The 17,088-nt window shown below is 28.7% G+C and overlaps 1 protein-coding gene across 2 annotated transcripts in view; it reads left to right on the forward strand.

The window, feature by feature from the left end:
- Positions 1 to 2,526: 2,526 nt before the first annotated feature.
- Unr (cold shock domain-containing Unr) overlaps positions 2,527 to 17,088 on the forward strand; it is a 45,540-nt gene continuing 30,978 nt past the window's right edge. For both annotated transcript variants that reach the window (XR_012481014.1, XM_074259519.1), the window contains exons 1-3: positions 2,527 to 2,651; positions 3,251 to 4,820; positions 4,894 to 5,073. Coding sequence is in view for 1 of the 2 variants with exons in the window: in XM_074259519.1 (XP_074115620.1) it covers positions 4,431 to 4,820; positions 4,894 to 5,073 (570 nt within the window). In the remaining variant the exon portion in view is untranslated. The remainder of the gene's footprint in view (positions 2,652 to 3,250; positions 4,821 to 4,893; positions 5,074 to 17,088) is intronic.

Raw genomic sequence — 17,088 nt, forward strand, 5'->3', positions numbered from 1 at the left:
GTAATTGACTCAGACATGTGCATATACAAGTATAATTGATTAATAATGTACTTATCTCACGTATAATTAATTAATAATGTGCTTATCTCTACGTACAGTGCTCGCCGTGCATATCGGAATAAAGTTCTTAAAACTCTCACCTCGAGACCAGAGGGCCAATCTTTTGTCATTTCAAAAAAATCAGGAAAACGGTTGATCCTTTTCGCTTTGTACAAGTTCAAAATAATCGAAAAATGATCTATTTCAAAGTTTCGAGTTCTTCAAGGTTTAAAACACTCTCTGAGCTCAAAAATCTAGTGGTTGTTGAAGACATAATTTTTTCAAAATTTTTAATTGCGATATTTTCTGATCAAGTCAATCGTTTTTTTATGGAGATTAAACTGCGTTCGATGCAGTTTTTCGAGAACAAAAAGATTTTTTATTACCTACCAAACGACGTAAAATTTTGAAAAAACTTAAAAAAATTCTTTTTGGTTTTTATTTTTTGAATATCTTTGAAATGGCTCGATGACACACACACACACAGTTAGGCGAGCAGCCGGAAATAGTCAGAACAGCTTCCTAGGTCCTCAAAACGCGGAGATCTGATGAAAACTCGCATTACCAAAATCGGATCGAAATCTATAACTTTTGAAAAACCAATAACTTCCCGATTTTTGGAAAATCATTGATTTTCATGGCGAAAGTTAAAAATTTTTTATCGAACGATTGAGAAGAGACAGTGACACAATTATCATTTTTAATTTCAACGAATCTTATTTTGATATTCTAGTAAATTATTTTAATACTCTAATTTAATAATACTGAAGTTAGCGGTAAGCTGTCAATTTTAAAAATTTTTTTAACGAATCAATTACAATAAAAAAATGCTTCTAAAAATGTTCACTTGTAATGTTTATCAATTTTCACATGTAAAACTTTTTAATTGAATTTTTTCTTTTTTTAATAATTTAATTGTTAAAAAATTCTAAAAAAATTTCTAATGTCTTTCACCGTCAGTGTTATTAAATTTAGCGGTTAGCCGACGAGTAGTGCTATCTGGATGCGACTGAAAGCATTAAGAGAGAAAAACAAATGGGACTATTTCAAATTCGGGTAACATCGATTTATCCGAAAACCTAGTTTCTTTCAGTCTAAAAACGTATCAGGGACAGATTGTTCCCTCTACAATTTTGAAGCAAATACTATTCAATACAGTCATACTTAGTACAGATGATATTTTGAGGCAGGCAGATTTTAAGTTAGTTAAATTTGTATACAGTTCAATTTTAATACACACGACTGCTGAATCTATACAACAATACTACCAACAAAGTTTATATTTTAGCAACTTAATACCAAAAACTATTTGAATTGACATATTATTCTGCCACATAATAATTACTCCTTATCTGGATTATTGCTCTATCATTTTATATCTGTCATTATAAATTACCAGTCAATATTATTTTAGAAATATTATATTTCTTGTTTCAATTGGAGCGTATATATTTCAAGTTACTCTGTTTATGAACGACTCAGACTTTACATTTGTATGAATTTCATCTAGGGACATATTGATACACGACTATTTCAAGCCAACTATGAAATGTTGCCAACATATTTCATTACGGTGCATTTTTAGTACACACATATTTCTTTCGGTCATGAGTTCGCAGCACCACGAGTATAGCTCGAGTATACTTTGTAACATATTACAGAACTGATATCGACTGTAGAAATTTTATTTTTTTTGTTGGTAAGATAGGTTTATAATGGTAACTCCTGTAGCAGTTTTACATGTAAAACTGCTACAGGAGTTACCATTATAAACCTATCTTACCAACAAAAAAAATAAAATTTCTACAGTCGATATCAGTTCTGTAATATGTTACAAAGTATACTCGAGCTATACTCGTGGTGCTGCGAACTCATGACCGAAAGAAATATGTGTGTACTAAAAATGCACCGTAATGAAATATGTTGGCAACATTTCATAGTTGGCTTTGAAATAGTCGTGTATCAATATGTCCCTAGATGAAATTCATACAAATGTAAAGTCTGAGTCGTTCATAAACAGAGTAACTTTGAAATATATACGCTCCAATTGAAACAAGAAATATAATATTTCTAAAATAATATTGACTGGTAATTTATAATGACAGATATAAAATGATAGAGCAATAATCCAGATAAGGAGTAATTATTATGTGGCAGAATAATATGTCAATTCAAATAGTTTTTGGTATTAAGTTGCTAAAATATAAACTTTGTTGGTAGTATTGTTGTATAGATTCAGCAGTCGTGTGTATTAAAATTGAACTGTATACAAATTTAACTAACTTAAAATCTGCCTGCCTCAAAATATCATCTGTACTAAGTATGACTGTATTGAATAGTATTTGCTTCAAAATTGTAGAGGGAACAATCTGTCCCTGATACGTTTTTAGACTGAAAGAAACTAGGTTTTCGGATAAATCGATGTTACCCTCAAATTCTGTTATTCCTACGGTTTGTCTATTTGAGAACTTAGTTTTAGGGCGAAATGAAAACATTACCCAGAAGAATCGAAACGTATCGATAGAGCGACATATCGATTACAAGTCGAACACTATTATTTTAATGTTGACAACCAACATGGCGGTATGTCGTCAGTGCTGTGCTGTGTCGTGGTAAGTTTAATAAAGTTTCATTTATCGTAAAGATTGCAAGCTTTATATCTATAGATAAAAAATAGTATACAAGTTCTGATAGAATTATTTATGCTGTACATGATTAGCAATAAATTTCTTCTTAAAAATATTTATACAGAATATAGTCGTTTTTTTTTTTCTTAGGATACACACCAAGTATCGTAATGACTGTCGAATGAAAGTAAAATATTCATTATTTTAATATTTTTAAATTAAAAAAATAACAAAAGTGACGACTTGCAATCTATTCACATTGCTGCAATTTTTGAAAAAGTTGAAAGTAAGTCATCGATATTGACATGGTTCTTATGATTTTTTAAAATCATAAAAATTTATGGAAAAATAAATAAAATGATAGCAAATGAACGTTTTTCAAAAAACGGAAATTTCAATATTATTCGATCACTTTCGAAGTATAAGTTACCATATACATAATTGTAAAAATTAATTTCAAGTATGACTTCGTCCTTGCCAGTAAACTTTATTATTATTTATTGATTTAGATCTTGCAATCACCAATTATTAATTTTCAATATTTGAATCAATGACATAATTAATATTTTTTTCCTTTTTTACAGCTTGTGTAACTATTAGATTAGGACAATTTTCAATCTCGATGCTAAATTTAATAAACGTAACTTTTAAAGAAAAATAATATATAACACAGTCACACTCAGCACGCATTGAAGACATCTGATGGTTAACCTGTCAACATCTATTTATTTTTATTAGTTAATGTTTTGGTTTTATCGTATTTATGTGAAAGTTATTACCTTAAAAGTGTGGAAAGTTAGTACATACATTGTTTATTACTCATCAAATATAATTAATGACAAAGCGGTTATGAACTAAAAATAAAATTGTTTATATCTTTTTGCTATAAATTCTGTATAAAAATACATTACGAAGTTTAATGAATAGCAGTAACACAAATTAACACCATCGAACTTGATTTTATTAATCAAACTGATAATATGAGACGTTTTTTCCAAAGAGTATTAATTTTGTTTTTATAAAAATATAACATTTTTGGTGTTATGTTTTTCATGAAAAGGAAGAAAAAAGTTGAATTTTCAAAAGTGGCTACAAAATAATAACAATAACATTAATAATATTGATAATAACATTGATAATAATCAATAATACTAATATTAATAATAACAAAATAAAAAAATAATAATAATATAGTACTTGAAAGCGATGACTAGTATTAATTAAAGAATTACATAATTCAAATGATGGATTAAAAAGTAAATATAACTTTCATCTGTTTGCCCTCGAAGTTCATCTTGTAAAATCCTGGCCATCAAAATATGAGTTGATATTCGAGATTATGATTGCATTTGGTGAAAGAAAGTTTCATTTTGTAACACTGTTATAGCTTAACAATTATTCAATTTATATAAATATTAATTAATAATAGATGAAATAAAATAAAAAGAACTAATAATTAATGTAAGGTACCAAGAACCATTCTGTGATATGTATGTAAACACTTAAATATTCAAAGACTAAAGATTTTCTTTGTATACCTTTTTTTTTTTTTTTTTTTTTTTTTTTTAATTGAGCGCGTCAGTGAGATAACAATTACTTGTTTCAATATATAAATATGTTAATGTAATGAAACTAAGGAAACAGTAAAATACTTTATTTGGACTGAATTTACTAATGAATAGAAGTAACAATAAAATAAAAAATAATTATCATTCATCTTTTTGAAACTTCAAGTCTGTACACAAAGAAAAAAGTGTCGTGAAAATGTCTAATAATCCTCAGTGGAAAACATTTCATCCACCAATTATTAATTCAGATCCTGCAATACTTGATTATAAATCAATATCAATTTCTGCTAAAAGTATTATCAGTGGATCACAACAATCAACAACTAATGACTATCATGATGGTTCAAACTACTGCAATGATCATAACTTTATGGAATCACCAGACGAATGCGGAAAAAATTCATCATCATACGGCACTTGCTCGAGTGATGTTATCACATCACGTACTAATGCTAGTCGATTCTATAATCGTACTTTGTCTGGAATGGATGTTGGTATTACCTATGCGACTGAGTCTACTACGAATAATTCTATTTATCAAGATCAATCTGGTCCTCGAGAAGCTGGAATAATTGAAAAATTATTGGTAAGTTAATTTTAAATACGATTCGATCATTTTGTTGAAAAAACTATTATACTTGATCTCATTTCATTTTTAGCATTCGTATGGATTCATTCAATGTTGTGAACGACAAGCAAGACTATTTTTTCACTTTAGTCAGTTTAGTGGTACAATAGAACATCTTAAAATTGGTGATCCGGTGGAATTTGAAATGACTTATGACCGGAGAACTGGCAAACCAATCGCTAGTACTGTCAATAAAATTGCTCCTGAAGTTGTAAGATTAATTTTTATCTTATTTATTTCTTATTAGAATATTAAATAATTTTATCTTAAGTTCTATCTTAAGTCAAGTATAGGAAATAAAATGAAATTTTGAAAATGATATTTCTTAAGCTTGAAAGCTTTCAGCTTAACTATTGACCCAAAATCATGGGAATGATTGATTAATTATTAGATTTAAAAAGTAGTAATTCTAGAGTTCATCAAGAAAAATTGTGGATAATTTAGATATTTATTCAATTTAATACTTACAGAAAACAATATGCCTTCTTATACTTAGTCTAGTCGAGAAGTTAATTTCCTACGAAAAATAGTTCTCCGTCTCTTAAAAATACGGTTGATGGCTCAAACGATCCGGAATGGCGTCTAGAAATGAGAGTTTTTTCGATTTTTTCTGAAAAAGAAAATTACAATTGTTATTAACAAAAATCCGTTAAAAAAGTTAGCCGTCCGGCTTTTGGCAAAATCTCAAAAAGTATAAGTGATGGCTCAAATATTAAAAAAGATTCTGAAAAAGCAGAAAATTTTGGTGAAAAAGTTCTCGACTGCCGAAATTGTAGCTCCAATATTTATAATTTTAATTAAACGCTCATACTGTATGAAAACGACTTGAAGGTAAAAAAACTGTATCTGCAATAGTTTTCCAAAGTTACAGCAATTTGTTTGTTGACAAATCGAATCAGTGGTTGGACTTCGTCGCACTTCAAAATCTAAATGTTTCTTAAAAAATAGAAAAAAATTTTTTTTCACATTGTTGCAGGTTGCTGTTTTTGTAATTTTCTTATGTTCTAGAAGAAAATGAAAATGAAAAAAAAAAAAAAAAAGAAATGGTTTATACCAAATTGTTAACTAATTAAATTGTTGACAAAAAAATTTTTTTTTGCCGTTATATTAAGAAATGAAAATTATGATTAAAAAAAAAAACGATTCCTTAATCATTTATTTAAACAATCAAAATATCAAAAAAAAAAGATTATAAAAAATAAGATATTGTTTTTAAAAGAACTTGTTTTAAAATCATTATTTTCTCACGCTAACAATATGGTGAAAAAAATTTTTTTTAAATATTTAATTAATCCGTTTGTTTATAAAAAATTTATAAACAGATTGCATAAAAAAATTCGAAAAGTAATCATATAATGCCTTCTTTAAGTTTTTAGATAGATAGATAGCTTTTTATTTGTATCACTAAAATAGTGTTTTACAAAGTTTTTATATACATTTTATACATTTCTTCCTTTCATTTTATTTTCTTATTCTATATATATTTTTCCAATTCTTATCTCTATTTTTACTTTCATTTTTCCCTCGTCTTACTTACTTATTTCATTCCCTTAATTTTTTCTTTCTTACATATTTTTATACATTAACCTTGAATTTTGCTTATTTCTCTTATCTCTTTTATACATTTATGGTTACAAATCTTATTAAAAAATATATATTATTTTATGTTAATTTTACAATATTTATTGCTATTTGCTTTACACCATATTATTAATTTTCACTTTCTTTTTATTTACCTTCACTTTCTCTCATTCTCTTTCATTCTATCTTTTTATAATATTTTCTATTTCTTTCAGCACTTTACATACATTCTTGTTTATTTGACCCTTTGATATTTCTATTATTTTTTTCTTTCACTTTACTCTCACTTTCATTTATTTCCCACAGATCGCTTAATATCGCCTTATTTTCGTCCCCTAATTTATTTATTATTTCTTTGCAAGTTAGGATATGTACTATGTTTTCTTCTTTTTCATTACATATTCTACACTTCCAGTCTTTTATTCCTTTTTTACCCGCTCTCGTGAAGTTTCCACATCTCCATCTTGCCCACACTTCTTTTTCGTTACTTTTTATTCCTTTTTCCTCCCAATAATTGTTTGTTTCGTTATCTTCTATTATCTCTTTGTATATTTCACTGAATTTTGACTTTTCTATTTTTTCTAGTTCTTTTTTTTTTATCTGCTCTTTTAATTCTTCTAGTCCTTTCTTTATTTCTGTTTCTATTTCTTCTGTGTCTTCTCTGTTGAATATCTTTTTATCACATTTTCGCAATTCATTTTCTTCGCTAGTTCTTCCGTTTTTTTTTCCCCATCTTGTCGGTTTTTTATTTAATATTCCTCGCATTTCTTCTCTTAAGCATATTCTCGGCCATCTTTCTTCTTCCATTCTTGTTATTTCTATTATATATCGCCAAAATCTTTCTCTTATTACCATTTCTATTCTGTCACTTTTAATTTCCTGATTTACTATGCAACTCGGAGTATTTCTGCCTACTCCTATTGCCATTCTGTTCAATTTGTTCTGTATTATTTCTACTTCTTTTGTTTTCATTTCCCCATGTTTCTACTCCATATACACATCCTGATCTCACTAGGGTGTTGTATAAATATATTCTGTCTCTTATGTTGTTTCTTTCCGTTCTTTTTATTAGTCCCCATGTTGCATTCGCTATTTTATTTGCTTTGTTTTTCATATCTTTCAAGTGTTCACTTGAACTATTCTTTGTGGTGAATTTGTATCCCAGATATTTGAAGCTGTTTATTACTTCCAATTTTTCTCCTTTGTACTTCCATTCTTTTTCTATTTTTCTTCCCCCATTTCTAAATATCATTATCTTTGTCTTCTTCGCGTTCACTTTTAGTTTGTTTTTATCTGTGTATTTTTCTATTTCTCTTATCATTTCTTTTAGTCCTTCTGGAGTATCAGCCACAGCTGCTCCATCATCAGCGTACTTGATCATAAAGATTTTTTTTTCTTCCTATTACTGTTCCTCCTATGTTTTTTTTTCTCAATTTTTTTCTTCCATGTCATCTATAAATATATTGAACAAGACTGCACTTAACGCACAGCCTTGTCTTACACCTTGATTTACTTCGAATTCTTCTGATTTTGCTCCATTCACTATTACTTCATTCATTGTCTTTTCGTATATTCTTTCTATCATCTTATACATTTTTCCTTTTATTCCAATTTTCCATAGTTTTTCTAATAATAATTTTCTGTCTACAGTGTCAAATGCTTTTTCCAAGTCAATAAAGCACACATATAGTTTTTTTCTTTCTTCTATTTTTTTATTTATAATTGCGTTTAACGTGAATATATGATCTCTTGCCCCTCTTTTTTTTTCTGAACCCTGCTTGGCTTTCCCTTATTTTTCCTTCTCTGTCTGTCCAACACATTATTCTTTCTGCCATCATTGTAGTTAATAATTTGTATCCTATGTCTAGCAGTGATATTCCTCTGTAATTTCCTGTGTCTTTCTCATCTCCACTTTTATATATCGGTATTATTCTTGCCTTATCCCATCCCTCCTGTAGTCTGGTTTCTCTCCACATTTTGTTTATTATTTTTCTTAATTCTTCCACCATTTCTCTTGTCATGTTCTTTATAAATTCTGATGTTATCCCGTCCTCTCCTGGAGCTTTATTGTTGCCTAGTCTTCTTATTGCATTATTTATTTCTATTCTTCCGAACTCTTCATCCATTCTCCCGTCTTCGCTTTCTTCTTCTTGCGTACTTCTGTTTTCATTTTCTTTTTCCATTTGTTCTTCACACTTCTTTCCATTTAGTATTTTCGTGAAGTGGTTTACCCATTTTTCCCCACTTATTTTTTCCCCCCTGTTTTTGTTCTTTTTCTTTTCTCTAAATCTGTTTATTGCTTCCCACCATTTTGCCATGTCTCTCGTTTTGTCTATTTCTTTTTTTCTTTCCTCCCACCAATCTTCTTTTGCTTTTTTTATTTCATCTCCATACTCTCTTTTTGCTTTTGCCAGGTTCTTCTTGTTTTCTTTGTTCTCTAAATTTCTCATCATTTCTTTTAGTGCTCTCCAAACTTCTTCCCTTTTTTTTTTGCAGTTTTCATTGAACCATTCTTTTTTTTGTCTTTTCCATCCTTTTCCTTTCTTGTTTTTTATGTACATTTTTGTTTTTTTTGCTGCCTCTTTTATTATTTCTTTGATATCACTCCATTCAAATTCATTATTATCTTCTTTTTTTTCTCTCCATAATTCATATGCTATTTCACTATAATCTTGTGCTTTTTCTTTTTTCCATTTTAGTTTGTCTTCTTCTAATTTTATTAGTCCTTCTGTCTCTTCTTTTTTTTCTTTCTCTTTTTTTTCTTCATTCTTTTCTGTTCTTTTTAGTTCTAGTTCTATTGGTAAGTGGTCCGATTCAATTCTTCTTAATATTCTGAAGTTTTCTACTCCATCTTCTCCTCCCCTGTCTATCGCTAACCCCAGATCTAATACTGAGCATTGGTTCTCGTCTTTGCCTCCTATAAACGTTACTTCTCCTTCTTTATCGCCTTTTTTAGTGCCGTTTATTATTTTTATTCCAACTTCTTTCGCACATTTTTATCAGTTTTTTTCCTTCTGCATTTACTTTCTTGTCCTTTGATTTTCTAACTCTGTTCTCATCACATCCCTCTATCTTATACTCTCCGATTCTTGCATTTAAATCCCCTATTATTATTATTTTTTCCAGTTTGTATATGTTTTCATTGACTATTTTTTTTTTTTTTTTTTTCACTTTCTTTCTTGTTTATTAGTTTAAATCCATGCTCCCATTCTTCTGTATTCCACTCTTCTTTGATTTCTTCTTTTATTCCTAGTAAGTGTCCCCCACTTGCTCTTCCTCTTTTACTATCTTCCTTCCTTGTTGCACTATTTCATTTTCCTGCTTAACTTATTCATTATCTTTTCTTTTTCTTTTTCTTCCCCCCATGTTTCCAGTAGCGACACTATTTCATACTTTTCTATAAACTCATTTATTTCGCCGATGTCTTTATTTCCTGCTATGTTCCAGCTTATGATTTTGCATCTATTTGTTTTTTCCTCTCTCTGATCTTTTTTTTTTTTTTTTTTTTTCCCTGTCTATTTCATTTTTCTTCTTTTTTTTTTCTGTTCTTCAGTTCTGTTGTTTTTTTCTATTTTTGTTTTCTTCATTTTTTGAGTTTTTTTTGTATTTTTCTTTTTTTTGAATTTTTTTTGTATTTTTCATTTTTCGTATTTTCTTCTCTTTCACTCTGTGTATCTAAGTTTTTTCTTTCCATGTTTTTTTCCTTTTCTTCTTCTTTTTTTTCTTTACCTTTTCTACGTCATTCATTTCTCTCATTTCTCTTCCAATCGTCTACTAAACCTCTTCTTTCGTCCCAGAAGCTCCAGTGGTAATCCACACATATTCTCATATATGTTGCTTTTGCCGATTTTCCATTTCCATTTTCTCTTCTTTCCAAATCTCTCAAGTACTTTTGCACCTCTTTTATTCTTTCCGTTACGTCGTTTTCTATGTATATACTGGTTCCTATTAGCTTTGCTTTATTCTTCATTAGTTCATCTTTTTCTTCAATGCTTCTCATTTTTACTGCCATTATTCCAACGTTGCTGTAGGTTATCATTCCGTCTTCTATTTTTTGTCTTGTTTTTTGTTCTATCGTTTTTCTCGCCTCTCTGTTGTTAATGCAGTTGTGTTTTATATATATCCTATCTTTTCTCCTTTCCCTTTGTTTCATTTCTTCTCTGTATTCTTCCTCTGTTAGTTTTTTTGGCTCTTTTATTTCTTTTTCGCCATTTTCTTCCTTTCCGTCGATCTTCTTTGCTTTGGCTCCTTTCTCATCGTTTGTCCTGTCTCGGTTTTCTGTTTCTCCTTTTTGTCGGTAATCTTCTCTATTTATTCTTTTTTCACTTCCTTTTCCGTTATTTTTTCTTATTTCTACCACTCCTCTTGACACTTCCTCCGACATGTAGTCTTCGTTTCTGTATTTACTTTTCTCTTTTATTATTTCCTCTTGTTCTTTTATCACTCTTTTTAGTCTTCTTTGCTCCTTTTCTATGCCTTCTAGTATATCGTCATGTCTGTAGCTTCTTTGTAATAGTTCTTCCTTTTCTGTTTCCCATTTCCTTTTCTCTTCCCTCAGGGTTTGTCTTACATTTCTTTCTCTGTCTTTATTATCCTCGCATTGTCTGCATTTTAACTGTCTTAAGTTATTTTCTTCTCTTATTTTCATTTCCAGTTCTTTTATTATCTCTTCTCTTTCTTTTTTATTTTCTTCGGCTATTCTTTCCATTTTTTCTTTTATTATCTTTACAAGTTCTCTTTCTCTTTTTTTGAATTCTGTCTTTAATTCTTTTATTATGATGTTTGTTATTATTTCTATCTCATTTTCTGATCTTGTCGCCCTCTCTTCCGGGTATGTTACTGTTTTATTTTCTTTACCTGTCTTTTCCTCCGCCGGTATTTCTTTTGACCCATTTTCTTCTTTACCCTCCTCTCCCGTTGTGACGTCCGTTTTTTTCATTGCCTCTGTTATATTTCCCGCCTCATTTTCCCCTTCACTATCATTGTCTATCTGTCTTATTGTTATATCTAACTCTCCATCACTTAATTCTTCCTCATTGTCACTCTTTCATTCTTTTTCTTTTTCACTGCCCTTATTCATTTTCCCGAATTCTCTAATATCTGTTTGACTCTTGCTTCTTGTATTATAGTACTTCCCACCTTTTTTACTCATACCTAACCTACAATTTTTCACTTTGCTTGATCTTACTTTTCTTTTCTTTCTTTCTTCACTTTTTTCTGTTGCCTTTTTGCTTAGTTTGCTTATTTATTTTTTCCTTTCTCTTTTTTGTGCACTTTTCAATTTTTTCTGTTTTTCTTTTAACTGATTTTCTCTAAACTAGTCTCGCTAAAATTCGACGCGTCCTTTCGTTTTGCCCTCTTGCGGCCGATTCTTTAAGTTTTTAATTTTGTTACTTTAAAAACTGATAATTAATTAAATAAAAATATTTTATAAACTTCAATAACGTCATCTTGTTGAGTATGTTTATAAAAAAGGCTCCAAGGAACAAAAAATTTATAGATTAATTATTTAAACTTTTATACCGCCTTTTTATAACACAAACCCATAAAAAAAATGTTAATGAACGATTGAAAAAATTGTTGAAAAACGGTGATACAACTTTTATTACCGCTGAATCATATTCTTCGAATTGTCTAGATAACACCAGAATTTTTTCAAATTTTTTAATTAATATTTAATTGCATAAAAAATTATTTCAAAAAATTATTTCAAAACTACGCTCACTAGAGTGGCGGCGCGTGCATGCCGAAATTGCCGCGCAAAAGCCGATTTTCAACGTTTAGTTAAAATTATGAACATTGGAGCTACAATTTCAGTAGTCGAGAACTTTTTTACTAAAATTTTCTGCTCTTTCAGAACCTTATTTAATATTTGAGCTATCACTTATACCTTTTGAGATTCTGCCAAAAACCTGGGCGGTTAATTTTTTCAACGGTTTTTTGTTAATAACAATTGTAATTTTCTTCTTCAGAAAAAATCGAAAAAACTCTTTTTCTAGATGCTATTCCGGGTCGTTCAAGCCATCAACCATATTTTTAGGAGACGGAGAAGTATTTTTCGCAGGAAGGTAACTTCTTGACTAGACTATACTATGGTACGAGAGAATATAATATGTCAAATACTATAACTTATAATAACAACAGTTGAGATATATAAAATAAATAGAGATATGTTTTTGGGTAATTTTATAAAAAAATACCCAAAAAGTAAATAAATAGAGGTTCAAGAGCTTGAAGTAATGGCCAAAAACAAAATTTTTTGAGGCTTTTAAAATTTAATATCTTATAAACTATTGAAGATACAATTAAAATGATGATTTCTAAAAATAAAACAGTTCCTTAATATTGACATTGAATTGTAAAAAAAATTGACAACTAACAAGTGCGATTTTAAGCAATAAAAAATTTATTTAAGAAACGATTTTCATCTTAAAAATCATTTTTTTTTATTTTTGAATCTATTTTAAAAAAAAAATTTTGACTATGTCACAACTCATATTTCCTGAGTCAAAATTAAAAACATATTTTGAGTCTCTACAACCTTCTCGAGGAGTTATATACTGAAATTGCAGTTTTAGATTTTTTCGACTACGATGATGCGTATATCAGAACTATAATTTAAGCCTACCAGTGGTATTTTTGTCCGCTTTTACCAAAGTTAGGCCGAAATTATAGCTTTAGAACCATAAATTGAGCCTACTGAGCCTACATATCTACCGTTAAAAAGATCCTTATTGGTTAACATGATGTCAGCGAAGGGAAAGAAAGGAAAGGGGAATGGATACAGATAAAAATGGCTGCCGTTAGCAACATGCTTTGTCCGGCTCATGCAATTTGATAAAAAATGATAAAAAAAGGATTTTGTCAGTGTCATATCTTTATTTTATTTTTGATGTAGAGCTATCGCAAATTCTGGAAAAAAGTATTTTACATAAACAATTGCTTTAAATTTAATAAATAACTTAGTAATAACTCAACTTTTCAACTTAATTTATTCTTTAACTAATGAAGAATAAATAATTCTCCAGTGTTTTCATCATATCTCCATTAGTTTATAAATTAAGATAATTTTAAGGATGAAAAACCACGTAAGAATGACGAAATTATGGACAACGTATTTTTAAAAATTAAAAAAAAAATAGTAAAACTTCAAAATTCGAGAAAAAAAATAAAAACTAACATTAAAAATGACAATAATTGAAAAGATTTGATTATTTTCCAATAAAGTCAGATCAAAAATTAAAAGAAGCATTGAATTTTTTTTTTTTTTTTTTTTTTTCCCGAAACTACATGCGAAAAAAAAAAATGAAATTGTTGTTAAATCCATTTTGGAGCAACGCATGAACTTTCAAAAAATTTGAGGCAATTAATTTCAAACAAAATTTGTTTGAATTTATTATTATTTACGGAGCTAAAAACATTTTTGTTGAATAATTTTTAAACAGTAGAATTGAATTGAATGGAATGTGACTTCATTTTTTTACACGTTTAAATAATTTACATATCCTAAATTCAGGAGAAGTTGAGTATTCTCTCACAATCAGACTATAGTTTTGGAAAATAAAATACGAAAAAATAATCCAATCTTATCGATGATTGTCATTTTGAATTTTTTTTTTTTTTTAGGGAAGTTAAAAAAGCTATTTTTTCTTTAAAATAAATCGTAACTTCTCTTTGGTTGGGTAAAAAAATTTTAAAAATTGTTTTTAGTAGGGTAGATAAAGATACAAAAATTTCAGAAAAATCGAAAATCGTCGTGGTCAAAAATGGTCGATTTGGCATGAAATGCCCCATGTATGAACCCGAATACTCTAACGATAAACGTTAGAAAAAATATGAGTTGAGATGTTATTGCTTATTACCGTTCGTATATTTTATGGGTCATTGATCAATTGTTGCAACATTAATTACAATAGTCATAATTTTTATTTCAACTCTACACTTAAAAAATTTTCAGCCAAAATAAAAATTGAAAATTTTCAAAGTCCAGTTTATTAAATGTATAATTTTTTCTATTATGAAAAAATTCTATGTTTTAAAAAATCAAAAAAAGGAAACAACCTACAGACCCCCGAGGTAGGCTCTTTAGGCTCAAAATACAGTTTTAAAACTGTGATTTCGATCTCAACAGCCTGTTTTTAGGCCGATGAGGGTGAAAATACAGTTTTTAATTTCAATTCAAACTCCACAACAAAAGAAAGGAAGTTCATGAGGCTCAAATCATTTTTTTAATTTTGACTCGCGAATTAATAAGTAAAAATAATTATTTTGTTGAAGCGTCAGAGTAGGCTGAGGCGTGTATATGCAGAGTCACGCGTTTTTGCCCTATTTTTATCGCAAAATTAAAATTTTTAATATTGATGTTACAATTTAGAAAGATAATATTTTTCAAAGGAAATTTTCTGTTTTCTACGAATCTTTTTTCAAATTCCTAATAATTGCACAATTTTTCGAGATATTTGAAAAAAACCGACCCTATTTTTTTTTTTTTAACTAATTTGTTCATAACTTTTTAACTAATTGTTATTTCCGCGACATGGGACAAACCGTAAAACATATTTGTATAAAATTCCGCATCCAACGACACCTCGATCATAATTTTACATACGGTTATTGACCTAGTCCTATTTTTTAATCTTGTCTACTAGACTATTTTGGCCACAAAGGTCTATAAGGAACTAGGGCTAAGAACTTTGAACACCTATTTTTTAAAACTGTGTTTTACAATTTATAAAATATGAATTACTATAAAATTATATATTTTCGATATATTTATAATAGCGATTGAGTCTTTATAAATTAAATTACTAATATTTTTCTACTATGTTCCTATTGTGACACGAAAATGTTAAAAAATTTGCTGAATTTGGAGTTAAACAAATCCTCTTTGGTGTGATGACGTTTCCGGCCGTTGAAAAAACACAGATAGAGTACAAATATTAGTGGGCTTTGGAACTTTTTACGCTACAATTAATTTGAATAGAATATTAAATTGTTAATTACAACAATTAACTTTATCAAATTAATACTACCCTAGCGGTTTAGGTGCGTCCGCCGAAACTCCGAGTAATCTCCACTGAAATTCAGGATATAGATCGAGTTTATACGGTGTTTTATCGGTGAAATCGTGGAGTTTTGTGTGCAGAAGCGATACGAAATTATGACGGTGTTTTGTTGAAGTTTTCATCGAGTATTAGAGTGTTTTCACGGAGTGTTTTCGGCGTTTTTGTCGAGTATTCACGGAGTATTACTGGTGTTGTGGCGGAGTATCCACGGAGTACTGCCGGTTTCCTCGTGAAATACTATCGGTGTTCTTACGGAGTATCCGTGGAGTTTTGTCGGTGTTCTTTTTTTTTTTTAAATAAATTAAGGAAACAAAATATGGAGCAATCAATTATTGCAGATTATTTTGAATCTTATTAGAAATTGTTTTACTTGTTAGTGTTGTTTAATGAAAAACATTGCGGGTTACTACTGGGTACGATCACAGTTCCTTAAGCTTGGAAGTCTGAAACGTTGCTCACTAGTCCAAGTCACGTACAGGGATGCTTTGAGCTTATTCATCTTAATTAGATTCTGTTAATATATATATATATATATATATATATATATATATATATATATATATATATATATATATATATATATATATATTAGGTGATTCAAAAAAAAAGAATATTTTTTTCGTTTGGTACTCTGAAAAATAGGTTCCTAGACACCTCTAAGAAAGCCTCTCCAAGCATGAGTTCTTAATTGTAACGGGAAGGTCCTCCTTCTTACAGTTTTCTATTTTTTCTTATTATCAGATAGAAAAATTTATATCTCGCTTCCAACTACTTGAAAAAATATCTTGTTCCTTAGATTTTGTAGGAAATTGAATGCTCTACAAAAAAGGTCTCTTACGATTTTTTCGTAAACCCAACCGTTTAAAAGATATTAACGGTTAAAGTTTGATTATTTTTGGGAAAATTTTTTATTTCTTATGAATTTTATAACTCAATGAAAAAAAATCATTATGAATGATGAAACTCATAGTTTTGTAGGAAATTTACTGCTCTATAAAAATGGTCTCTTATGATTTTTCGATCAAGTTGAGCGTTTACGAGATATTCATCGTCAAACATCAATGCATATCAATTTTTCTAGTTTTTGATCAATAATTTGAAAAATTTCAATTTATTCTGTGAGTTTCAAGGAAATTTAGACAAATTTGAGTTTTTATTATAAAAGCAACTCCTATAGATGTTTTCTGTTCAAAAATTCATTTGAAAGTTTTTATTCTAATAATATTTTTTTTAAATTTTATCTTTAATAATTTAAAATCTTAATCGCGTTGTCATTTATTATTATGAAATTTGTTCAGTGCATATTTTTAAATTGTTTTTCACAAAATATACATAAAATTTTCGTTCGAGGGGATTTTTGTTTTGAATTCCATTTCTTCTTCTGTTTGTCTTCTGAAACTAACGCCATCTATGTTTTTTACTCTCAACTATCTTCAGTATTTACCCATTTAAAACCGTATTTTCAGTGTTCCTAAAACTGATCATCTTGAATACGTAATAAAATAATTCATTTTAAATAAGTCTTATAATCATCACATAAATTTATTTATCATCAATTAACCTACAATGAATAAAGAAAT

The sequence above is a fragment of the Cotesia typhae genome, unplaced genomic scaffold, assembly GCF_013202065.1.
Source record: "Cotesia typhae breed Kobodo isofemale line unplaced genomic scaffold, CoteBio_Ctyphae contig_20, whole genome shotgun sequence".
In the NCBI taxonomy this organism is placed as follows: domain Eukaryota; kingdom Metazoa; phylum Arthropoda; class Insecta; order Hymenoptera; family Braconidae; genus Cotesia; species Cotesia typhae.